Raw genomic sequence first — 26,032 nt, 5'->3', positions numbered from 1 at the left:
GTTTTGTTCAGTTAGTTACACAAGTGTGTTACATTTGTTTTCAGCATGTTGCTGTAAATGGTTCATGCCTGTTAGCGTGTGTTATGTTGAATGCCATGTTGTGCGGCATGGTTGAGGTGTGAGCTGGTATGAATCTCACCATTAGTATAAAAGTAAATCCTTTCCTCGAAATGTTGTCTCCCTTGGCACAGTTCCTATACTGAGGTCTGGAGGAGGGGCCTAGAGGGAGGAGCCAGTTCACACTCTAGAAAAGTCTTACAGTGCCCATGGCTCCTGCGGAACCGTCTATACCCCATGGTCATGAAATGGACCCCAGCATCCTCTATGGACTAAGAGAAAGGATTTACCGGTCGGTATTAAAATCCTGTTTATTCCTGCATGTTTAGACAGGAGCACAATTAATTGTCAATTAAATTAATTTCCAGTGCGGTTGGTTTGCTTTTCTTTTTTTTTTATTCCCCATAACCTATTGGTCAGGAACCAAAACACAAGTGGGCAAAGAAATTCAGGTTCATAACTACTAATAAAGTTACCAGTAAAAAAAAAAGTTCCATTAGTTAAAATAATCAGAATTTCTAGGCTTTAAATTGAAGAGCATAGTTAATTGTAAAGTTGATCATTGCAGATCTGCAAAGTACTGATGAACAGATCTGTGACCAAGGATCTCACGCCGGTTTCTTTCTTCCTGTCTGTAGCACTGGATGATCATGGGGACCAGGTGCAGAGCATTTGCTGGAGTCAGGATGGTGTCCTGTTAGGGACATCCTCGAAGGTAAGCGCACAGCCTTATACATTACTAGCCTTTTGCAATGTACTCTTTCGTGTGTTATGTCCTAATCCTCATTCAGGTAAATGCAGCATTGTCTGCGCACTGACTGCTGTGACTTTCAGAATCTTTACTTCAAAATCAGATTTATTATACTAAAATATATCTTCAAACGAGCGTGCTAACAGAGTAATAAAGACAGCAGGTGGTAAATAGCTCCTTCATTCTAAAAGCAGATCATAATGGCTGAGAGAAATGCTTAGCAACTAATTAGGCTAGTTCAGTCTGTCTTAAGGGATCTCATGGATAGAACTCTGAATAGAAGAATTATGCCTTGCTGGTCCACAAACGCAGAATCTGAGGACTGCACACTGATTGGGTTTTCAAACTTGCACAAAAGCACTGACGCGTTTCAGTGCAGAGCAGCAGTCTCTTAAGAAAGTATGTAATCAGTGCGCAACCAAGTCCCCTTCTCATTTTTACTTCATTGTGTAATCCTTTGCACCAAAGGCAGGGGTTCTTTTCTATTCCTAGGGCCTAATGTAGACCTGACCGATATAGCACATCTATGATCAGTTTCACAGACCTGCAGGGGGACGCCCAGCACAGGGCTGGTCCGCCCCACATGTCTTGCTCGCCCCCCCCCCCCACCCGCACAGGTACAAAAGCATCACACGTCAGGTACAAAAGCACTGCCGCCAAGTAGCTCCCTACCAGCGCAGCTCCTGGGTCGCAGTGGCTGCGTGTGACGTCACGTAGCCGTAGCGGCCCGCCCCGCACACGGAGCGGGCATGCCTGCGTTGCCCGGACCACGCCCCCAAAACAGCAGCCAAACGCCCCCAGCCCCTCCCGCCCAGTGAACTGATTGACAGGCAGAGGCGACCGCTGGGCTGAGATGGCCATCGGCTCTCAGGCATGTGCCGGCACATGTGCAGTTCAGACCTGATCGCCCGCTGAGCGAAGAGGCACAGAAGCGATCAGGTCTGAATTAGGCCCTTATCCCTCTCCTGCATTTTGTCACGGAGAAGTGATCCAACCATAGCCCTGCCAACCAAATGCTTTTATACATCCATGGAAAACTGAGCTGAATTATAAACATCTGGTATAATTTCCAGTACTGGTTACATTTTTTTTTTTTGTGTACTTTTTATTTATTTTTATTTTTTTTATTTAATTGTATTTGCTAAATATTTTATTTTATTATCATAAAAAATGTCTGTGTTGGCCGCCACACAAAGCATGTTCATGACTGCTCGCGCTATGTCAGAGCACATTACCGCCTCTCACTGCAGAGCGCGTTTCCCCTGGTGCTAGAATGTTTATAGGGCTAATTAATAAGTTATTTAATAAGATATTTTCCACTACAAGTAAAGAAAATAATTTAAATGAAAAATGAATTTCTGTAATATTATTTAACATGTTGGGTCACCATATAGGCTGAATGACCGATACAGGCCGGAGGCAGAGATGGGAGTAAATTGTTTGTGCATTACATCCAGACTGCATGCACACACGTATGTCACATCCAGACTGCATGCACACACGTATGTCACAGCCATACTGCATGCACACACGTACGTCACAGCCAGACTGCATGCACACACGTACGTCACAGCCAGACTGCATGCACACACGTATGTCACAGCCAGACTGCATGCACACACGTACGTCACAGCCAGACTGCATGCACACACGTACGTCACAGCCAGACTGCATGCACACACGTACGTCACAGCCAGACTGCATGCACACACGTACGTCACAGCCAGGCTGCATGCACACACGTACGTCACACCCAGGCTGCATGCACGCACTTACGTCACACCCAGGCTGCATGCACACACGTACGTCACAGCCAGACTGCATGCACACACGTATGTCACAGCCAGACTGCATGCACACACGTACGTCACAGCCAGACTGCATGCACACACGTACGTCACAGCCAGACTGCATGCACACACGTATGTCACAGCCAGACTGCATGCACACACGTACGTCACAGCCAGACTGCATGCACACACGTACGTCACAGCCAGACTGCATGCACACACGTACGTCACAGCCAGACTGCATGCACGCACGTACGTCACAGCCAGACTGCATGCACACACGTACGTCACAGCCAGGCTGCATGCACACACGTACGTCACAGCCAGGCTGCATGCACGCACGTACGTCACAGCCAGGCTGCATGCACACACGTACGTCACACCCAGGCTGCATGCACGCACGTATGTCACACGCAGACTGCATGCACGCACGTATGTGTCACGCAGACTGCATGCACTCACGTATGTCACACGCAGACTGCATGCACTCACGTATGTCACACGCAGACTGCATGCACTCGCGTATGTCACACGCAGACTGCATGCACTCACGTATGTCGCACGCAGACTGCATGCACAGAAAAATTGTGCAATTTCAGAATTGTACACATCGTGTACTGCACTGGATCCCTACGTGCACACTCTAGTCACCATCAGTGTGCACTCATAGTAACCCGGTGCGAGATGCGGCTGTTGCGCCACCAGCCAGGTGTTGTTTCACTTACTACACGCGAGGACGCCCATTTACAACCCAAAAACTCCTGCTCATTTGTAAGTGTGGGTGTGATGTGACTCTGCACCACCCGTACTCGCATTGCGAGTATAGGTGGAACTGTCCAGTTCCCCAGTGAGAAAATCCGCAGGATATGCTCCGCAAACCGCTGCACATTCAGCTCTGCATCAGCAGTCCTAGTAATATCTAGATCCAGTATAAATTGCTGGGTAGGGGACTCAGGGTCGACATTGTCTAGATCGACACCTATTGGTCGACAGTGAGTAGGTCGACACAGGAAATGGTTCAACACGGCTATTAGATCGACATTAACAAAGTAGACATGGAAAAAGGTCGAAATAAAATTTTTATGTTTTTTTTTTGGTGTAGTTTTCTTCGTAAAGTGACGAGGAACCCCAATTAGTGCACAGTGTCCCCTCGCATTGCTATCTTCGCTCGCCATGCTTTGGGCAAGGTGCCTCGCTCCACTACCGCTGCGCTTGGCACAGGTTGCCGTTCCCAGTTGTATTCCACGTGGATCGTAAAGTATGAAAAAGTTCAAAAAATGAAGAAAAAAAAAGAAGGTGAAAAAGCATGTCGACCATTTTTCCATGTCGACCTAATGGTCACGTCGACCCATTTCCTGTGTTGACCTACTCACTGTCGACCAATAGGCGTCGACCTAATGCGTGTCAACCTAGACACTGTCGATCTAGAGTCCGGACACCCAAATTGCTACCTTGTGAGCCACCACATTGTGAGAATTGGGTCTTGTTTAGCCATATAGCGCATTGCGAGCGCATGTTCTCCGATGGATGATTTCTGTACAGACATGCCTGACTGTGTGATGTTTCCCTTCTCGCAGGACAAGAGGCTGAGGGTTTTCGATATCCGGAAGAGCACCGGAGCCAGCCAGGTACAGACTTAGAATCTCTCCGCCATGGTAGAAATTCATGGGACAAAACAACGGCTTCTATAGAGACCAGGGGAGGGAGGAGATGCCATATAATAATACTCTTTTATACGGTACATGTTATAGTACCTTGCTTTAGGGCATGTGCTGTTACCGATATCATTGGTTAGCAAGTGATAACAAGCCGATACGTCCTGTGAACAACATAGATAAGATCTGCGCTGCGTGCCACAACGGGGGAGGATAGGGGTCATCCGTAGCCCTTACATGATTCAGTTTTACCTTTGTCTTCTCTCCTCCTGTTATCTGATCCCCCGCTGTATAAATCTGTTATTGGGACTGAAATACTGCTGGTAATTCTATCTCGCTCACTGCTGTACCCACAGACTGATATTAATGTCGAATTTATAAAAAAATGGATTCCTGCCCGTTATTTCAAAATGAATGAAATGAAGACATTTACTCCACATTCTAGTTGCTGGACTATTGGGTTTGCGCTATAATGTCAGGGGGGAAGGCGGTGCTGGTGATGTGACGAGACCAGCCTGAATTAGATTTGGGAGTACTTTTACTCGTACAGTGTTGCAGATATGACTTAAGCATAAGATACTTTGGTGAAAGGTCCACGTCGATCAGATATGCAAACACAAACCTGGTCATTTAAAATTCTGTCATTGGTTTCAAACGCACATTACGGCACACGCCTTGCATGCATAGAGTGGACGCATACTTTTGATTGGCCCATAGCGATATTCATAAGGACGCATCTAGGTTAATGGATAATGAGTTCTGGCCGCAGATTAGCTCTCAGGTGTAACACATCTGTATAAGTACTGTATGTCCTGGCTCCTTACTCTTCATTCTAACTCACTTCTGTCTCCGCTGAATAAAATTCTGCGACAGATACGTCTAAGGGCATGAGTTCTTACAGCCCCTTGCTGACACAGATTGTCTACCTACTTGACAGCCTGTTTCATCCCTGTGTGAGCTCCTTGGTGCAGGCTGTTCTTGTCGGCACTTTAGCACCAGCCTCATTTAATCTCCCTAATGGTTCATTCATATATACTAGCTCTCCAGCCCATTAATGTAGGAACGCAGGTGCTATTTTATACCATGACCGGATACATAACGGGTAGAAGTCGCACTAGGTCAACACAAGCTGTGCTCGTGAAAGGATGTTTATTAATATCATGGTTTGCAGCGATACTTCATGCATGAAAGCTTATCTAGATTTCTCTAACGTCCTAGAGGATGCTGGGGACTCCGTAAGGACCATGGGGAATAGACTGGCTCCGCAGGAGATAGGGCACTGGAAGAAAGCTTTGGATTCTGGGTGTGCACTGGCTCCTCCCTCTATGCCCCTCCTCCAGACCTCAGTTTTACACTGTGACCAGAGGAGAATGGGTGCACTGCAGGGAGCTCCCCTGAGTTCTCTGCCTAGAAAGCATTTTTGTTTGGATTTTTTCAGTATTTCTCTATCGTCCTAAGTGGATGCTGGGGTTCCTGAAAGGACCATGGGGAATAGCGGCTCCGCAGGAGACAGGGCACAAAAGTAAAGCTTTTACAGGTCAGGTGGTGTGTACTGGCTCCTCCCCCTATGACCCTCCTCCAGACTCCAGTTAGATTTTTGTGCCCGGCCGAGAAGGGTGCAATTCTAGGTGGCTCTCATAAAGAGCTGCTTAGAGAGTTTAGCTTAGGTTTTTTATTTTACAGTGATTCCTGCTGGCAACAGGATCACTGCAACGAGGGACAGAGGGGAGAAGAAGTGAACTCACCTGCGTGCAGGATGGATTGGCTTCTTGGCTACTGGACATGAAGCTCCAGAGGGACGATCACAGGTACAGCCTGGATGGTCACCGGAGCCACGCCGCCGGCCCCCTCACAGATGCTGAAGCAAGAAGAGGTCCAGAATCGGCGGCTGAAGACTCCTGCAGTCTTCTTAAGGTAGCGCACAGCACTGCAGCTGTGCGCCATTTTCCTCTCAGCACACTTCACACGGCAGTCACTGAGGGTGCAGGGCGCTGGGGGGGGGCGCCCTGGGAGGCAAATGTAAACCTTTAAAAAGGCTAAAAATACCTCACATATAGCCCCAGAGGCTATATGGAGATATTTACCCCTGCCTAAATGTACTAAATAGCGGGAGACGAGCCCGCCGGAAAAGGGGCGGGGCCTATCTCCTCAGCACACGGCGCCATTTTCTGTCACAGCTCCGCTGGTCAGGAAGGCTCCCAGGTCTCTCCCCTGCACTGCACTACAGAAACAGGGTATAACAGAGAGGGGGGGCAAAATAAATGGCAATATATTAATATAAAAGCAGCTATAAGGGAGCACTTAATCATAAGGCTATCCCTGTCATATATAGCGCTTTTTGGTGTGTGCTGGCAGACTCTCCCTCTGTCTCCCCAAAGGGCTAGTGGGTCCTGTCTTCGTATAGAGCATTCCCTGTGTGTCTGCTGTGTGTCGGTACGTGTGTGTCGACATGTATGAGGACGTTATTGGTGTGGAGGCGGAGCAATTGCCAAATATGAGGATGTCACCTTCTAGGGGGTCGACACCAGAATGGATGCCTTATTTGTGGAATTACGGGATAGCGTCAACTCGCTTAAGCAGTCGTTTGCCGACATGAGGCGGCCGGACACTCACTTAGTGCCTGTCCAGGCGCCTCAAACACCGTCAGGGGCTGTAAAACGCCCCTTGCCTCAGTCGGTCGACACAGACCCAGACACAGGCACTGATTCCGGTAGTGAAGGTGACGAATCAACCGTATTTTCCAAAAGGGCCACACGTTATATGATTTTGGCAATAAAGGAGATGTTACATTTAGCTGATACTACAGGTACCACTAAACAGGGTATTATGTGGGGTGTGAAAAAACTACCAGTAGTTTTTACCGAATCAGAAGAATTAAATGACGTGTGTGATGAAGCGTGGGGTGCCCCGATAAAAAACTGCTAATTTCAAAGAAGTTATTGGCTTTATACCCTTTCCCGCCAGAGGTTAGGGAGCGCTGGGAAACACCTCCTAGGGTGGACAAAGCGCTAACACGCTTATCAAAACAAGTGGCGTTACCCTCTCCTGAGACGGCCGCACTTAAAGATCCATCAGATAGGTGGAAAATATCCAAAAAGGTATATACACACATGCAGGTGTTATACTACGACCAGCTATTGCGACTGCCTGGATGTGCAGTGCTGGGGTAGTTTGGTCAGAGTCCCTGATCGAAAATATTGATACCCTGGACAGGGACAATATTTTACTGTCGTTAGAACAAATAAAGGATGCATTTCTTTATATGCGTGATGCACAGAGAGATATCTGCACACTGGCATCACGGGTAAGTGCTATGTCCATTTCGGCCAGAAGAGCTTTATGGACACGACAGTGGACAGGCGATGCGTAGAGGAGTTATTTGGGGTCGGTCTATCGGATTTGGTGGCCACGGCTACGGCCGGGAAATCCACCTTTCTACCTCAAGTCACTCCCCAACAGAAAAAGGCACCGACCTTTCAACCGCAGCCTTTTCGTTCCTTTAAAAATAAGAGAGCAAAGGGCTATTCATATCTGCCACGAGGCAGAGGACGAGGGAAGAGACAGCAACAGGCAGCTCCTTCCCAGGAACAGAAGCCCTCCCCGGCTTCTACAAAAGCCTCAGCATGACGCTGGGGCTTCGCAAGCGGACTCGGGGGCGGTAGGCGGTCGTCTCAAGAATTACAGCGCGCAGTGGGCTCACTCGCAGGTAAATCCCTGGATCCTGCAGATAATATCTCAGGGGTACAGGTTGAAATTAGAGACAGAGCCACCTCGCCGTTTCCTGAAGTCTGCTTTACCAACGTCCCCCTCAGAAAGGGAGACGGTTTTGGAAGCCATTCACAAGCTGTATTCTCAGCAGGTGATAGTCAAGGTACCTCTTCTACAACAAGGGAAGGGGTATTATTCCACTCTTTTTGTGGTACCGAAGCCGGATGGCTCGGTAAGGCCTATTCTAAATCTGAAGTCCTTGAACCTGTACATAAAGAAGTTCAAGTTCAAGATGGAGTCACTCAGAGCAGTGATAAGCGAACCTGGAAGAAGGGGACTTTATGGTATCCTTGGACATCAAGGATGCGTATCTCCACGTTCCAATTACCCCTCACACCAGGGGTACCTCAGGTTCGTTGTACAAAACTGTCACTATCAGTTTCAGACGCTGCCGTTTGGTTTGTCCACGGCACCTCGGGTCTTTACAAAGGTAATGGCCGAGATAATATTTCTTCTTCGAAGAAAAGGCGTATTAATTATCCCATACTTGGACGATCTCCTAATAAGGGCAAGGTCCAGAGAACAGCTAGAGATGGGTTTAGCACTATCTCAAGAGGTGCTAAAGCAGCACGGATGGATTCTGAATATTCCAAAATCCCAATTAATGCCGACAACTCGTCTGCTGTTCCTGGGGATGATTCTGGACACAGTTCAGAAAAGGTTTTTCTTCCCGAAGAAAAAGCCAAGGAGTTATCTGACCTGGTCAGGAACCTCCTAAAACCAGGAAAGGTGTCTGTACATCAATGCACAAGAGTCCTGGGAAAAAATGGTAGCTTCTTACGAAGCAATCCCTTTCGGCAGATTCCATGCAAAGGGATCTGTTGGACAAATGGTCAGGGTCGCATCTTCAGATGCACCTGCGGATAACCCTGTCGCCGAGGACAAGGGTATCCTTTCTGTGGTGGTTGCAGGAGGCTCATCTATTGGAGGGCCGCAGATTCGGCATGCAGGATTGGATCCTGGTGACCACGGGTGCCAGCCAGAGAGGCTGGGGAGCAGTCACACAGGGAAGAAATTTCCAGGGAGTGTGGTCGAGCCTGAAAAAGTCTCTTCACATAAGCATTCTGGAACTAAGAGCAATCTACAATGCTCTAAGCCAGGCGGAACCTCTGCTTCAAGGAAGACCGGTGTTGATCCAGTCGGACAACATCACGGCAGTCGCCCATGTAAACAGACAGGGCGGCACAAGAAGCAGGAGGGCAATGGCAGAAGCTGCCAGGATCCTTCGCTGGGCGGAGAATCACGTGATAGCACTGTCAGCAGTATTCATCCCGGGCGTGGACAACTGGGAAGCAGACTTCCTCAGCAGACACGACCTTCACCCGGGAGAGTGGAGACTTCATCCAGAAGTTTTCCACATGCTATTAAACCGTTGGGTAAAACCAATGGTGGACATGATGGCGTCTCGCCTCAACAAAACACTGGACAGGTATTGCGCCAGGTCAAGAGATCCGCAGGCAATAGCTGTGGACGCGCTGGTAACACCTTGGGTGTACCAGTCGGTATATGTGTTTCCTCCTCTGCCTCTCATACCAAAGGTATTGAGGATTATACGGCAAAGTGGAGTAAGACTAGTGGCTCCGGATTGGCCAAGAAGGACTTGGTACCCGGAACTTCAAGAGATGGTCACGGACGATCCGTGGCCTCTACTTCTGAGAAGGGACCTGCTTCAGCAGGGTACTTGTCTTTTTCAAGACTTACCGCGGCTGCGTTTGACGGCATGGCGTTTGAATGCCAGATCCTAAAAGGAAAAGGCATTCCAGAAGAAGTCATTCCTACCTTGATAAAGGCAAGGAAGGAAGTCACCGCGAAGCTTTATCGCCGTATTTGGCGAAAATATGTTGCGTGGTGCGAGCAGCGGAGTGCTCCGATGGAGGAATTTCAACTGGGTCGTTTTCCTACATTTCCTGCAATCAGGATTGTCTATGGGTCTCAAATTGGGATCTATTAAGGTTCAAATTTCGGCCCTATCAATATTCTTCCAAAAAGAATTGGCCTCAGTCCCTGAGGTCCAGATTTTTATCACAGGAGTACTGCATATACAGCCTCCTGTGGTGCCTAAGGTGGCACCGTGGGATCTAAATGTAGTTTTAGATTTCCTCAAATCAAATTGGTTTGAACCACTAAAGAAGGTGGATTTGAAATATCTCACATGGAAAGTGACTATGTTACTGGCCCTGGCTTCGGCCGGGAGAGTATCTGAACTGGCGGCTTTGTTTTATAAAAGCCCTTATTTAATTTTCCATTCGACATAGGGCAGAGCTGCGGACGCGTCCGCATTTTCTCCCTAAGGTGGTATCAGCGTTTCACCTGAACCAGCCGATTGTAGTGCCTGCGGCTACAGACGACTTGAAGGACTCCAAGTTGTTGGACGTTGTCAGAGCCTTAAAAATATACATTTAAAGGACGGCTGGAGTCAGAAAATCTGACTCGCTGTTTATACTGTATGCACCCAACAAGTTGGGTGCACCTGCTTCTAAGCAGTCGATTGCTCGTTGGATTTGTAACAAAATTCAACTTGTACATTCTGTGGCAGGCCTGCCACAGCCTAAATCTGTTAAGGCCCATTCCGCAAGGAAGGTGGGCTCATCTTGGGCGGCTGCCCGAGGGGTCTCGGCATTACTACTCTGCCGAGCAGCTACGTGGTCAGGGGAGAACACGTTTGTAAATTTTTACAAATTTGATACCCTGGCAAAGGAGGACCTGGAGTTCTCTCATTCGGTGCTGCAGAGTCATCCGCACTCTCCCGCCCGTTTGGGAGCTTTGGTATAATCCCCATGGTCCTTTCAGGAACCCCAGCATCCACTTAGGACGATAGAGAAAATAAGAATTTACTTACCGATAATTCTATTTCTCGGAGTCCGTAGTGGATGCTGGGCGCCCATCCCAAGTGCGGATTATCTGCAATACTTGTACATAGTTATTGTTAACTAATTCGGGTTATTGTTTAGGAAGCCATCTTTCAGAGGCTCCTCTGTTATCATACTGTTAACTGGGTTTAGATCACAAGTTGTACGGTGTGATTGGTGTGGCTGGTATGAGTCTTACCCGGGATTCAAAATCCTCCCTTATTGTGTACGCTCGTCCGGGCACAGTACCTAACTGGAGTCTGGAGGAGGGTCATAGGGGGAGGAGCCAGTACACACCACCTGACCTGTAAAAGCTTTACTTTTGTGCCCTGTCTCCTGCGGAGCCGCTATTCCCCATGGTCCTTTCAGGAACCCCAGCATCCACTACGGACTCCGAGAAATAGAATTATCGGTAAGTAAATTCTTATTTTTTACAGGGAGCACTGCTGGCAACAGGCTCCCTGCATCGAGGGACTGAGGAGAGAGGAGCAGACCTACTTAAATGATAGGCTCTGCTACCTCGGCTACTGGACACCATTAGCTCCAGAGGGGGTGAACACAGGTTCGTCCTGGGCGTTCACTCCCAGAGCCGCGCCGCCGTTCTCCTCACAGAGCCAGAAGAAACGAAGTCAGAAGACGTCTCAGGCGGCAGAAGCCTTCAGAGCTTCACTGAGGTAACGCACAGCACCGCAGCTGTGCGTCATTGCTCCACACACCTCACACACTCCGGTCACTGTATGGGTGCAGGGCGCAGGGGGGGCGCCCTGGGCAGCAATATAACACCTCTCTTATGGCAAAAGACTATATACAAGTACAGGTGGGGACTGTACATGTATATAAAAGAGCCCCCGCCATTTTTTAATAACTTTGAGCGGGACAGAAGCCCGCCGCCGAGGGGGCGGGGCTTCTCCCTCAGCACTCACCAGCGCCATTTTCTCTCCACAGCACCGCTGAGAGGAAGCTCCCGGACTCTCCCCTGCTTTACACACGGTGAAAGGGGGTTTTGAAGGAGAGGGGGGGGGCACATATTTGGCGTTTAATTACTACTGCAGCGCTACTGGGAAGAGGCATTCTGTGTTTCTTTCCAGGGGGTATAACTCTGGGGTGTGTGCTGGCATACTCTCTCTCTGTCTCTCCAAAGGGCCTGAAAGGGGATACTGTCTTCAGAAAAGAGTTTCCCTGTGTGGGTGAAGTGTGTCGGTACGCGTGTGTCGACATGTTTGACGAGGAAGGCTCGCTTAATGTGGAAGGGGAGTGCTTGAATGTCAGGTCGCCGTCGGCAACGCCGACACCGGACTGGGTGGATATGCTGAATGTCTTAAATGCAAATGTAAATCTACTGCATAAAAGGTTAGACAAGGCTGAAGCTAGGGATCAGTCAGGTAGCCAGTCCATGCCTGTCCCTGTGGCGCCAGGACCTTCGGGGTCTCAGAAGCGCACCATATCCCAGATCGATGACACAGATACCGACACGGATACTGACTCTAGTGTCGACTATGAAGATGCAAAACTACAGCCGAGGGTGGCAAAAGGTATTCGGTACATGATTATTGCCATTAAAGAGGTTTTGCATATTACTGAGGAACCCCCTGTCCCTGACACGAGGGTACACATGTATAAAGGGAAAAAACCTGAGGTCACTTTTCCGTCCTCATTTGAGCTAAGCGAATTGTGCGAAAAGGCTTTGGAATCTACAGATAGGAGACTGCACGTTCCCAAAAGGATTCTTATGGCGTATCCCTTTCCACAAACGGATAGGATACGATGGGAATCTTCGCCTAAAGTAGACAAGGCGCTGACACGCTTATCCAAAAAGGTGGCACTGCCTTCTCAGGATACAGCTTCCCTCAAGGATCCTGCTGATCGCAAGCAGGAACTTACCATGAAGCAAATTTACACACATTCAGGTACGATTGTTAGACCGGCTATGGCGTCGGCCTGGGTTTGTAGTGCTGTCGTGGCATGGGCAGATTCCTTATCTACGGAAATTGACACCTTAGATGGGGATGCCATTTTAATGACCATAGAGCATATCAGAGATTCTGCCTTGTATATGAGGGATGCTCAGAGAGACATTTGTTTATTAAGCTCCAGAATAAACGCTATGCCTATTTCTGCTAGGCGGTTCTTGTGGACCCGACAGTGGACGGGAGACGCCGTTTCCAAGCGGCATATGGAGTCCTTGCCTTACAAGGGGGAGGAGTTGTTTGGAGACGGCCTCTCGGACCTTGTCTCTACTGCTACGGCCGGTAAATCGAATTTCTTACCTTATGTCCCCCCGCAGCATACTAAAAAGGCACCTCATTATCAAATGCAGTCCTTTCGTTCCAATAAGAGCAAGAAGGTACGGGGATCGTCCTTTGTTGCCAGAGGTAAAGGCAAGGGAAAAAAGCTGCACACAGCTAGTTCCCAGGAGCAGAAGTCCTCCCCTACATCTGCAAAGTCCACCGCATGACGCTGGGGCTTCCCGGGGGGAGGCAGATCTAGTGGGGGCACGTCTTCGGTTTTTCAGCCACGTCTGGGTTTACTCGCAGGTGGATCCCTGGGCATTAGAGATTGTTTCTCAGGGATACAGGCTGGAATTCGAAGACTTGCCTCCTCGCCAGTTTTTCAAATTGGCTCTGCCGGCTTCCCCGTCAGAGAGGGAGCTAGTGTTAGCCGCAATCCAAAAATTGTATATTCAACAGGTGATAGTCACAGTTCCTCATCTCCAGCAAGGAGAGGGATATTATTCAACCCTGCTTGTGGTCCTGAAACCGGACGGTTCGTTCAGACCCATTTTAAATCTAAAATCCCTGAACCTGTACTAGAAGAGGTTCAAGTTCAAAATGGAATCACTCAGGGCGGTCATCGCCAGCCTGGAGGGGGGGGATTGGATGGTGTCCCTGGACATAAAGGATGCATACCTTCATGTTCCGATATTCCCCCCTCACCAGGCGTTCCTGAGATTTGCAGTACAGGACTGTCACTACCAATTTCAGACGTTGCCGTTTGGGCTTTCCACGTCCCCGAGAATTTTCACCAAGGTAATGGCGGAAATGATGGTACTCCTGCGCAAGCAGGGTGTCACAATTATCCCATACTTGGACGATCTCCTCATAAAGGCGAGATCTCGGGAGAAGTTGCTGGACAGCGTGTCTCTGTCCATGAAGACGTTGAAGTTGCACGGCTGGATTCTCAATATACCGAAGTCCCAGCTAGTCCCTGCAACGCGTCTGACCTTTTTGGGCCTGATTCTAGACACAGACCAGAAAAAGGTTTTTCTTCCGATGGAAAAGGTTCAGGAGCTCATAGCTCTGGTCAGGAACCTATTAAAGCCAAAAAAGGTTTCAGTGCATCATTGCACACGGGTTCTGGGGAAGATGGTGGCTTCATACGAGGCCATCCCCTTCAGCAGGTTCCATGCGAGGACTTTTCAATGGGATCTCTTGGACAAATGGTCCGGGTCCCATTTACAAATGCATCAAAGGATCACCCTGTCTCCCAGGACCAGGGTATCTCTCCTGTGGTGGCTGCACAGTGCTCACCTACTAGAGGGTCGCAGGTTCGGCATTCAGGACTGGGTCCTGGTGACCACGGACGCAAGCCTCCGAAGCTGGGGAGCAGTCACGCTGGGAAGAAATTTCCAAGGTCTCTGGTCAAATCTAGAGACTTGTCTCCACATCAACGTCCTGGAGTTGAGGGCCATATACAACGCCCTACGTCAGGCGGAGGAATTGCTTCAGGAAAAAACGGTTCTGATTCAGTCAGACAATGTCACGGCAGTGGCTCATATAAACCGCCAAGGCGGGACAAGGAGCAGAGTGGCCATGGCAGAAGCGACCAGGATTCTACGCTGGGCGGAAGGCCATGTAAGCGCACTATCAGCAGTGTTCATCCCGGGGGTGGACAACTGGGAGGCGGACTTCCTCAGCAGGCACGACCTGCATCCGGGAGAGTAGGGACTTCATCAAGAAGTCTTCGCACAGATCACGGGTCGGTGGGAACTGCCTCAAATAGACATGATGGCATCCCGTCTCAACAAAAAGCTAAAGCGGTATTGCGCCAGGTCAAGGGACCCTCAGGCGGTAGCGGTAGACGCTCTGGTGACACCTTGGGTGTTCAGATCGGTCTATGTGTTTCCTCCTCTTCCTCTCATACCCAAGGTGTTGAGAATAATAAGAATAAGCAGGGTCAGAACAATTCTCATTGTTCCAGATTGGCCACGGAGGACTTGGTATCCGGAGCTGCAAGAGTTGCTCACAGAAGATCCGTGGCCTCTTCCTCTAAGGCAGGACCTGCTGCAGCAGGGGCCCTGTCTGTTCCAAGAATTACCGCGGCTGCGTTTGACGGCATTGCTGATTGAACGCCGGATCCTAGCGGAAAAAGGGATTCCGGAGGAGGTCATTCCTACCCTGATCAAGGCTAGGAAAGACGTGACGTTGAAAAATTATCACCGTATATGGCGAAAATATGTTTCTTGGTGTGAGGCCAGAGCTGCTCCTACGGAGGAGTTCCATTTGGGCCGTTTACTTCACTTCCTTCAAACAGGAGTGAATTTGGGCCTAAAATTAGGGTCCATAAAGGTCCAAATTTCGGCCTTATCCATTTTCTTTCAAAGAGAATTGGCCTCTCTTCCTGAAGTACAGACTTTTGTGAAGGGGGTGCTGCATATTCAGCCTCCTTTTGTACCTCCGTTGGCGCCTTGGGATCTTAACGTGGTATTACGTTTCCTCAAGTCACCTTGGTTTGAACCACTCAAAACAGTGGAGTTGAAATACCTCACGTGGAAAGTGGTCATGTTGTTGGCATTAGCTGCGGCAAGGCGTGTTTCAGAATTGGCGGCTTTATCACATAAAAGCCTATACTTGGTTTTTCACGTGGATAGGGCAGAGTTGAGGACTCGTCCTCAATTTCTGCCAAAAGTGGTCTCATCTTTTCATGTGAACCAACCTATTGTCGTGCCTGTGGCTACACGGGACTTGGGGGATTCAGAGTCCCTGGATGTGGTCAGGGCTTTGAAGATTTATGTGACCAGACCGGCTAGGATCAGGAAGACTGAAGCTCTGTTTGTTCTGTATGCGGCCAACAAGGTTGGCGCTCCTGCTTCAAAGCAGACTATTGCTCGCTGGATCTGTAACACGATTCAGCAGGCGCATTCTACGGCAGGATTGCCATTGCCTAAATCGGTTAAGGCCCATTCCACTAGGAAGGTGGGCTCTTCCTGGGCGGCTGCCCGAGGGGTCTCGGCATTACAGTTGTGCCGAGCTGCTACTTGGTCGGGGTCAAACACCTTTGCAAAGTTCTATAAGTTTGATACCCTGGCTGAGGAGGACCTCCTGTTTGCTCAATCGGTGCTGCAGAGTCATCCGCACTCTCCCGCCCGTTTGGGAGCTTTGGTATAATCCCCATGGTCCTTACGGAGTCCCCAGCATCCTCTAGGACGTTAGAGAAAATAAGATTTTACTTACCGGTAAATCTATTTCTCGTAGTCCGTAGAGGATGCTGGGCGCCCGTCCCAAGTGCGGACTTCTTCTGCAAGACTTGTATATAGTTATTGCTTACATAAGGGTTATGTTATAGTTTTCTCGGTTGAACCGAGGCTATGTGTTGTTCATACTGTTAACTGGGTAGTTTATCACAAGTTATACGGTGTGATTGGTGTGGCTGGTATGAATCTCGCCCTTAGATTTACAAAAATCCTTCCTCGTACTGTCCATCTCCTCTGGGCACAGTTTCCCTAACTGAGGTCTGGAGGAGGGGCATAGAGGGAGGAGCCAGTGCACACCCAGAATCCAAAGCTTTCTTAAAGTGCCCTATCTCCTGCGGAGCCCGTCTATTCCCCATGGTCCTTACGGAGTCCCCAGCATCCTCTACGGACTACGAGAAATAGATTTACCGGTAAGTAAAATCTTATTTTGTCTCTTCATTTCATTTTTTCTTTGTGGAAAAAAATGTCACCGAAATGTTGCAGCTTTGTTAAATATGTCACAGGCTCCCGTCCAAACCAGTATGTAGTCATTACGTCGACAGTCGGCATATATACAGTCAAAAGGTCAACCCCTTAATGTTGACTGTCTGTCAACATGGTTAAATGTCTACACCATCATTATGGGGTGTATTCAATAGCTGTCGGAAAGCTGCTATCTTGTCGGAAAGACGGCAGCTTCCAACAGATTTCGGTCGGAAGGGGTTCCGACCTATTCAAAAAGTGCAGTTTTTTTCCGAATTCCCAACTTGTTGGAATACACGTGGATTGGCGGAATAGCTTCTGATTGAGGTGAGGAGACGAGGAGCGGTGCGGCGGGCTACGGGGAGCGGGGATGAGAGGTACCTTGACGGTCGTCCCCTGGCCAGGCACCCCTCTCCCTACAGCGCGGCATTGGGCGGCCGTGATGTGCGGCTCCAGGAGCTCCCTGTGTTCTCACACACGGGAAGCTGCTGATGGCCACACAGACACCGGCCAAATCCGACAGTGGATTTGGCCACTTTATCGAATAGGGGTTGTCTGATCCGTTCCGACAAATGCATATGGGAATGGATCCGACTCTTATTGAATATACCCCTATGTTGACAATTGAAATTTTAGGATTAGTAGCTGTTGATTTTATGTAGCTGTCGACTTTATTAGCGGTCGATATTACGTAGCTGTCGACTTTATGAAATTCTGTCATTGTCGGTTTTTTTCATGTGGACATTGTAGTTGTCGTCATTTTGTACCTATCCACAGTATGATTTCTAGATAATGAATGTCGACAATGAACCTTTCCAAACTATGCCCCTTTAAGCGAAATCTATCTGGCACCATCATAGTTAATACACCCAATTAAATGCCCCACTGTTTCAGTAGAACTACCTCACTGTATGCAGTGTTGAGTTCTGGTCACCACCAGAGGGCGTCCTGCATGCAGGCTGTGGAGTTTCATTCCTAAGCATCTGTGAGAAGTCACCGCCTACGTCCCAACGTCATCCCTCCAAGCACTCGTTAGCAGTTGCAATAAATTTTCGAGCATTTGAAATGCGCTGACAGACGTGTTGGAGAGAGTCGGATGTCTGATAAGTGGCAGGACAGGATTTCAGTCTGACGCTGCAGGGAACGTGTGCTCTATAGATGAGACTTCTGCAAACCAGTTTCTTCAAGATAAAATGTGCAGTGAAAGGGATTTTTATTTGGGGGGGGGGGGACAATCGCCAATAAAAATTCATAGAAAACATCACATGATAAAAGTATGTAATAGAACTTGTACCGCAGAGCACATTCCGAGCTGAGCCAGTGGAAACAGTGAGACACAATATGTGGTCAGCAGACTATACGGTAATGGGAATGATTTACTTGTAGCATAGTTGTGTGCTGCGGTGCATAGTGGTATAGACTGGAGTATTCTGTATGCACCTAATGCATTGCCTATATATTAATACTGATATCGTACCCCCATCACGTGCGGACTGTAAATCATTAATTGTGTTCTCCTACGCCCTTTGGTCATACACAGAACATATCACCTTTCTCTATTATATACCCAGGGGTCAGCATAAGGCTGGGCCGGGCACCTCCTGTGTGTCCTGTGTACGTTGGCACAGCCGGTGCCACATGTAATAGGATGAAATTGGGCAGCCTCATCCCTGAGTGTGTGGGTGAACTGGCCGCAGAAACTGCTTCCAGATGTTGCAGGGCGGCCCAGCATCCTCCAGCACTCGGGGCGGACAGGAGGAGGGAGGAGAAGAGAAATTCTTTCCTCCAGCATCATGAAATTCCTGCTAACCTCTTCTCTGTTTCCTCTTCCTTGAGGGAATGCTCTGCAGGTCTGGATGGTTTGCACAGATGGGGCAGCGGTGGGGAGGGAGGTGCAGAATCTGCAGACCTGGCACTTCAGTACCTCAATGCCTGAGGTGAAAGGGATACCGGCTGTTCATTTCCTCTCCCGAAGCCTTCCTGGGCACAGAGGGATTCATGGGCTGCTTGTACTGGCATTGAGGGGTTAATGCCAGGATCTGTGTGTTGAAACTATTAGCGCAGGAATGTTCTGCAGATCTGGCTTTGAAGAAAGGGTTTAATTTCAGTATATTCTTCTACTTGGCGCAAAAATGCTTCAGCACATGTTCCCTATTAGCCACTCAAACCAGGCTTCTCATGAGAAAAGCCTCATCCCCCTCTCACAGTAGCCTGCATGCTCTCCTAATGTACAGGCACTGGGACAAAGACCGGATCAGTTTACCCAATTCACAGCACTCTCTACCTTATACACAGGCATCTGGACGCAGACTTCTCATCCTAATACACAGACATCAGGACACTAACCCCCCCCCCTCCTAATACACAGACATCAGGACACACTGACCTCTACCCTCCTCCTAATACACAGACATCAGGACACACTGACCTCTCCCCTCCTAATACACAGACATCAGGACACACTGACTTCTCCACTCCTAATACACAGACATCAGGACACACTGACCTCTCCCCTCCTCCTAATACACAGACATCAGGACACTGACCACTCCCCTCCTCCTAATACACAGGCATCAGGACACCCTGACCTCTCCCCTCCTCCTAATACACAGGAATCAGGACACGCTGACCTCTCCCTCCTAATACACAGGCATCAGGACATGCTCACCTCTCCCCTCCTCCTAATACACAGACATCAGGACACACTGACCTCTCCTCCTAATACACAGACATCAGGACACTGACCTCTACCCTCCTTCTAATACACAGACATCAGGACACTGACCACTCCCCTCCTCCTAATACACAGGCATCAGGACACCCTGACCTCTCCCCTCCTCCTAATACACAGGAATCAGGACACGCTGACCTCTCCCTCCTAATACACAGGCATCAGGACATGCTCACCTCTCCCCTCCTCCTAATACACAGACATCAGGACACACTGACCTCTCCTCCTAATACACAGGCATCAGGACATGCTGACATCTCCCCTCCTCCTAATACAAAGACATCAGGGCACTTAACTCTCCCCTCCTCCTAATACACAGACATCAGGACACGCTGACCTATACCCTCCTCCTAATACACAGACATTGGGACACCCTGACCTCTACCCTCCTCCTAATACACAGACATCAGGACGCACTGACCTCTCCCCTCCTCCTAATACACAGACATCAGGACACGCTGACGTCTACCCTCCTCCTAATACACAGACATCAGGACACAGTGACATCTCCCCTCCTCCTAATACACAGACATCAGGACACACTGACCTCTCCCCTCCTCCTAATACACAGACATCAGGGCACACTGACCTCCTCTCCTCCTAATACACAGACATCAGGACACAGTGACCTCTCCCCTTCTAATACACAGACATCAGGACACGCTGACCACCTCCTAATACACAGACACCAGGACACTGACCTCTCCCCTCCTCGTAATACACAGGCATCAGGACACTGACCTCTCCCCTTTGCCTAATACACAGACATCAGGACACTGACCTCTCCCCTCCTCCTAATACACAGGCATCGTAACACACTGACCTCTCCCCTCCCCCTAATACACAGACATCAGGACACACTGACCTCTCCCCTCCTCGTAATACACAGACATCAGGGCACACTGACCTCCTCTCCTCCTAATACACAGACATCAGGACACAGTGACCTCTCCCCTTCTAATACACAGACATCAGGACACGCTGACCACCTCCTAATACACAGACACCAGGACACTGACCTCTCCCCTCCTCGTAATACACAGGCATCAGGACACTGACCTCTCCCCTTTGCCTAATACACAGACATCAGGACACTGACCTCTCCCCTCCTCCTAATACACAGGCATCGTAACACACTGACCTCTCCCCTCCCCCTAATACACAGACATCAGGACACACTGACCTCTCCCCTCCTCGTAATACACAGACATCAGGACACACTGACCTCTCCCCTCCCCCTAATACACAGACATCAGGTCACACTGACCTCTCCCCTCCTCCTAATACACAGACATCAGGCCTCTGACCTCTCCCCTCCCCCTAATACACAGACATCAGGACTCTGACCTCTACCCTTTTCCTAATACACAGACATCAGGACACTGACCTCTACCCTTCTCTTAATACAAAGGCATCAGGGGACACTGGCCTCTCCCCTACTCCTAATACACAGACATCAGGCCTCTGACCTCTCCCCTCCTCCTAATACACAGACATCAGGACACTGGCCTCTCCCCTACTCCTAATACACAGACATTAGGACACAGCCCCCTCCTCCTAATACACAGACGTCAGGACACAGATCCCTCCTCCTAATACACAGACATCTCGTAGTTTTACAAAGCCATAAGATCACAGCTGACGCTCCTCCTGATACATAGTACATAGACCCAATGACACAGAGCTCTCCTCCCCTATTACAGAGGGATGCTGGACATACAGTACTCATGTCATTTCCAGCATACAGTCACTTCCATGGTGACCAGCTAGGTGGGGGTAGAAGCGAGTTATAGCTGTGGTGACCGGCCCTAGACTGTGTATTAGCTGTTCATCTAGACAGGGTCCCAGCGGTTCTGCTGCTCAGTGTGATTCATTATATCATAACATCATAACATTCCTGGAAGATTCAGCACTATTTCACAATGGTGGATATGAGAAATCCAAACACTTAAGGCCGTCCCACAGAAACCCTTACAAGACACAATGCAGAAGTTTGATGGCAGTCAAATTACGTCAACAAGATGGCTCCTGGGCTGTTCCTATAATCTCCCAGCATGCTCTGCTGCCCTTCATGTTTTTATTTTTTTTATTTTTTTGTGCCATGAAGATTTCTCAGCCTAGGAACGCCACCTCATAAATCATTTTGTTTGAGGATGGCAGAGTTGACTGTTCTCACTAAAATCTACAATCCAGATTGAGGAGTCTGAATTCTGGAGAAATTGGCATTATCTGGTATAGATTTCCTATGGGGACATTTTTTTTATTAAAAATGCATTTGTCACTTACACAGACACACATAGTAGAAGCCATTTTATGTACGGAGTCAGTAGTCATTAATGCAGCCTGATGATGTTCCATGACTGTAATAATGCTGCGCTGTTGCGATGCGCCTGACTGGTTCAGTGACACCTCTGGGGTTCTAGAGATAGGGTCTCATTCCTGTCTTTATAATAAGACGCAATTTGCACCTCTCATTTATACTTCTGACCGCACTTCATGTAAAGTAATGAAAAGCTTCAGACGCACAGAAGTGGTGAACGTAATAAAGTCACAGTGTTCCTAAACCTAGCAGAATTTATGTGAAGATCAGAAATATTTAAATGAATAAAGAGGTTGGTCCTGAAGTTATACAGATGTGTACTCATACAGTTTTCCTTTATGCGCCATATGGCGCAATTTCCACGCTGTGCACTTTTTCCTCAATATTGCTACTTTTTCCTCAGTTTTGTGCCTTAGGGCCTAATTCATGTTTGTACACACATGCCTACCCTGCTGCCATTTTGGTTACAGAATTGCCAAGCGCATGTAAGGCTACCGCCCAGAAGAGAAGACAGCTGCTGCTAGGGTTGCACTATAGCTACGCAGACCGGACAAAGCAGCAGGGACACAGGAGCCATGTGTCTCTGTGTACGTTCTCGCAGCTGACAGAAGGCACACGCCCCGAAAACGGCTGTGACACACCTGTGTTTCTGCTGCGGGGTACACTGGGTTCCACAGGGAATAACATCTGGGTGTAGAGTAGGATATTGATCCGAGGCACCAACAGGCTAAAAGCTTTGACTGTTCCCAGAATGCACAGCGCCGCCTCCTCTATAACCCCGCCTCCGTGCACAGGAGCTCAGTTTTGTAGTTGGTGCCATGCAGTGCAGGCATACATACAACAGGTGGGCTGCTCCAGCAGCCCTCAGAAGAGCTTTCTTAGATGAATATTGAAGACCTCAAGGGCTCCAGCAGAGAGACTGTGAGTGTTAGATGTCAGTCAGACATCTCCTGCTACAGCTCCATCCCCTCCCCCAGCGGCGCTGTATACTCCCGTGTCCTGGTTGCCGGGTACTTACAGCGGAGGCTCCTGTTTTTCATCTGTCAGGCACACATACCACCGAAGCTCTCCAGGATCGCGTGGCCGCACTCAGGGAGGAGGTAAGAGGGTCCCCCAGGTGGGACTCGTTGGAAACCACGTTCCGGTGCAGCCGGTGGGAGGCGGGCCCCGCGCGCTGGCGTGGACACTGTGGCAGTATAGGGACCCCACTAGACCACCAGGGCAAGGGCACAGGTCGGTTTTACTAAAAACTGTTTGCTACACCACCGTCAAGGGGTCAGGATCCTCCCGTATCTGGACGACTTGTTGATCTTGGCGAATTCCCCAGAAATCCTCATACGCCATCTAGAAATGATGCTCCAGTTTCTGCAATCCCACGGGTGGCTAATCAACTGGAAGAAATCTTCCCTGGTCCCTGCTCAGAGCATGGTGCACCTGGGGGCGTTGTTGGACAGGAGAAGGTCCTGAAACTTGAGGACAAGATAAGATGCTTCCTGTCTCGTCCGCAAGTGTCGATACATTCGGCAATGCAAGTGCTAGGTCTCATGGTGTCTGCTTTCGACATGGTGGAGTACGCTCCATTCCATTCCCGCCCTCTACAGAAATTGATTCTTGCCAAGTGGGACGGCCTGCCTCACCGGATCAGATCTCATATGATCTCCTTGTCTCCGGAAGTCTGTCTGTCATGGTGGCTGCAGGACCAACGATTGTGCAGGGGTCGTCCCTTCTGGATCTCTAACTGGGTCCTTCTGACAACGGATGCCAGTCTGAGAGATTGGGGCGTGGTGTTGGAGCAACACTCCGTTCAGGGTCGGTGGACTAAGGAGGAGTCTCTCCTCCCGATAAACATTCTGGAACTGCGGGCTGTGTTCAACTCATTGAACTTGGCCCAGCATTTAATACAGAACAGACCTGTTCAAGTACAATTGGACAACGCCACCACGGTGGCGTACATAAATCATCAAGGCGGCACTCGAAGCCGCATGGCAATGAGGGAACTATCAAGAATTCTTCAGTGGGCAGAACGCCATCTGCCAGCCATATCGGCAGTGTTCATTCCGGGGGTCCTAAACTGGAAAGCGGACTTCCTCAGTCGTCAGGACGTACACGCCGGAGAGTGGAGCCTCCATCCAGAAGTATTTCAACTCCTAGTGGACAAGTGGGGCCTCCCAGATGTGGACCTGATGGCGTCTCGACACAATCACAAGGTTCCAGTCTTCGGAGCAAGGACAAGGGATCCTCCAGCAGCGTTCGTGGATGCACTGGCAATTCCATGGAACTTTCGGCTGCCCTACATGTTCCCTCCGGTGTTACTCCTGCCCAGAATACTAAGGAAATTCAAGCAAGAAAGGGGAATCTTACTTCTGATCGCTACAGCGTGGCCCAGACTGCATTGCTTCTCAGACATTCAGGGTCTATCGTTAGAGCGTCCTCTTCTACTTCCACAACAACCAGACCTCCTCGTTCAGGGCCCTTGTGTCTACCAGGTTCTGGCCTGGCTGGCTTTGACGGTGTGGCTCTTGAAGCTTCCGTACTGAGGGCCAAAGGTTTTTCTGAGGCGGTCATTCAGACTATGTTGAAGGTCCGTAAGCCGGCTTCTGCCCGGATTTACCATAGGGTCTGGAATTCTTACTTTGCTTGGTGCGCATCTAATCATATGACGCTTACAAGTTTAGTACGTCCAAACTTTTGGCCTTTCTACAACAAGGCCTGGACTTGGGCCTTCGTCTGGACTCCATCAAGGTTCATATTTCTGCCTTGTCAGTTTGGTTTCAGAGTAAAATTGCCACTGCCTGATGTTCATACATTCACTCAGGGTGTGTTACGGATTCAACCTCCCTATGTTCCGCCTGTGGCTCCTTGGGATTTGTTGATGGTTCTGGAGGCATTACAGGAGTCTCCGTTTGAGCCTTTTGAATCTGCAGACCTTAAGTGGCATTCTCTTAAGGTGTTGTTTCTGCTGGCTATTGCCTCTGCCGGACGGGTGTCGGATTTGCGTGCCTTGTCTTGTAGGTTTCCCTATCTGATTTTTCACCGTGATCGGGCGGTTCTTAGAACACATCCCGGATAGCTACAGTACCTAAGGTGGTGTCTTCTTTCCACCTTAATCAGGAGATTGTGGTTCCGGCCTTTGCCTCTCCTGAATTGTCTTCCAAAGAGCGGTCTTTGGATGTGGTACAGGCTCTCCGTATTTATGTGAAGAGAACTGCCTCCATTCAGAAGTCTGATTCTCTATTTGTATTGTTTGGTTTTCACAAACGTGGCTGGCCTGCTCACAAGCAGACCCTGGCCAGATGGATTAGAATGGTGATTGTACACGCTTAGGTAAAGGCTGGTCGTCCCATGAGGTACTGCTTTAGGACATCCCAGATGTTATTCCCTGTGGAACCCAGTGTATCCCGCAGCAGAAAACGAGATTTATGGTAAGAACTTACCGTTGTTAAATCTCTTTCTGCGAGGTACACTGGGTTCCACAGGGCGCCCACCCTAACACACTTAGCTTCTTTGGGTTGGTATGGCATTAGCCGCTGACACCTTCTCCTGTCATGAGAATGTGGTATATGTGGCTACTAACGGTTGTCTTCTCTCTTGCCTGCTACTGCATTGGACTGGTTAACAAAAACTGAGCTCCTGTGCACGGAGGCGGGGTTATAGAGGAGGCGGCGCTATGCATTCTGGGAACAGTCAAAGCTTTGAGCCTGTTGGTGCTTCAGATAAAGATCCTACTCTACACCCCGATGTTATTCCCTGTGGAACCCAGTGTACCTCACAGAAAGATATTTAACAACGGTAAGTTCTAACCATAAATCTCGTTTTTTGGCACCACTTCCTGTTACCTCCCCCAAACGGTCACTTCCTGTCATTCGCCCTGCGATGAAATCCTCACTGCGAGCAGAATCTTGACACCTGCACACTACGATAATCTGCCTGTTGCGCTTGGCATTGCGTACAAACATGAATTAGTCCCTAAGGGGCCCATTTATCGAGTGATGAAACTCGTTGTGAATGATAAAACTCATTGCGTATGAAAAATGGTGGTCCATACAATCTGCTCACAGCCAGGGACGGATCTAGACTTTTCTTTAGGGGGGGCGGTTTACTGTTTAATCTTGACTCCTCCCTCTACAGTCCCAACTCCTCCCATCTGCAATCCTAACTCCTCCTCCTCTCAATTCTGAC

General features: G+C 49.2%; 1 protein-coding gene across 1 annotated transcript in view; it reads left to right on the top strand.

Annotated features, from left to right (window-relative positions):
- The window catches only part of CORO7 (coronin 7), a 242,589-nt gene that overhangs the window by 43,958 nt on the left and 172,599 nt on the right, over nt 1-26,032 (top strand). The window contains exons 6-7 of the mRNA XM_063934975.1: nt 696-772; nt 4,176-4,226. Of these exons, the coding sequence (XP_063791045.1) occupies nt 696-772; nt 4,176-4,226 (128 nt within the window). The remainder of the gene's footprint in view (nt 1-695; nt 773-4,175; nt 4,227-26,032) is intronic.

This window comes from Pseudophryne corroboree, chromosome 7 (assembly GCF_028390025.1).
Source record: "Pseudophryne corroboree isolate aPseCor3 chromosome 7, aPseCor3.hap2, whole genome shotgun sequence".
NCBI lineage: Eukaryota > Metazoa > Chordata > Amphibia > Anura > Myobatrachidae > Pseudophryne > Pseudophryne corroboree.
Note: the sequence above shows the minus strand (reverse complement) of the source record. Positions and strands in the feature narration are given on the sequence as shown.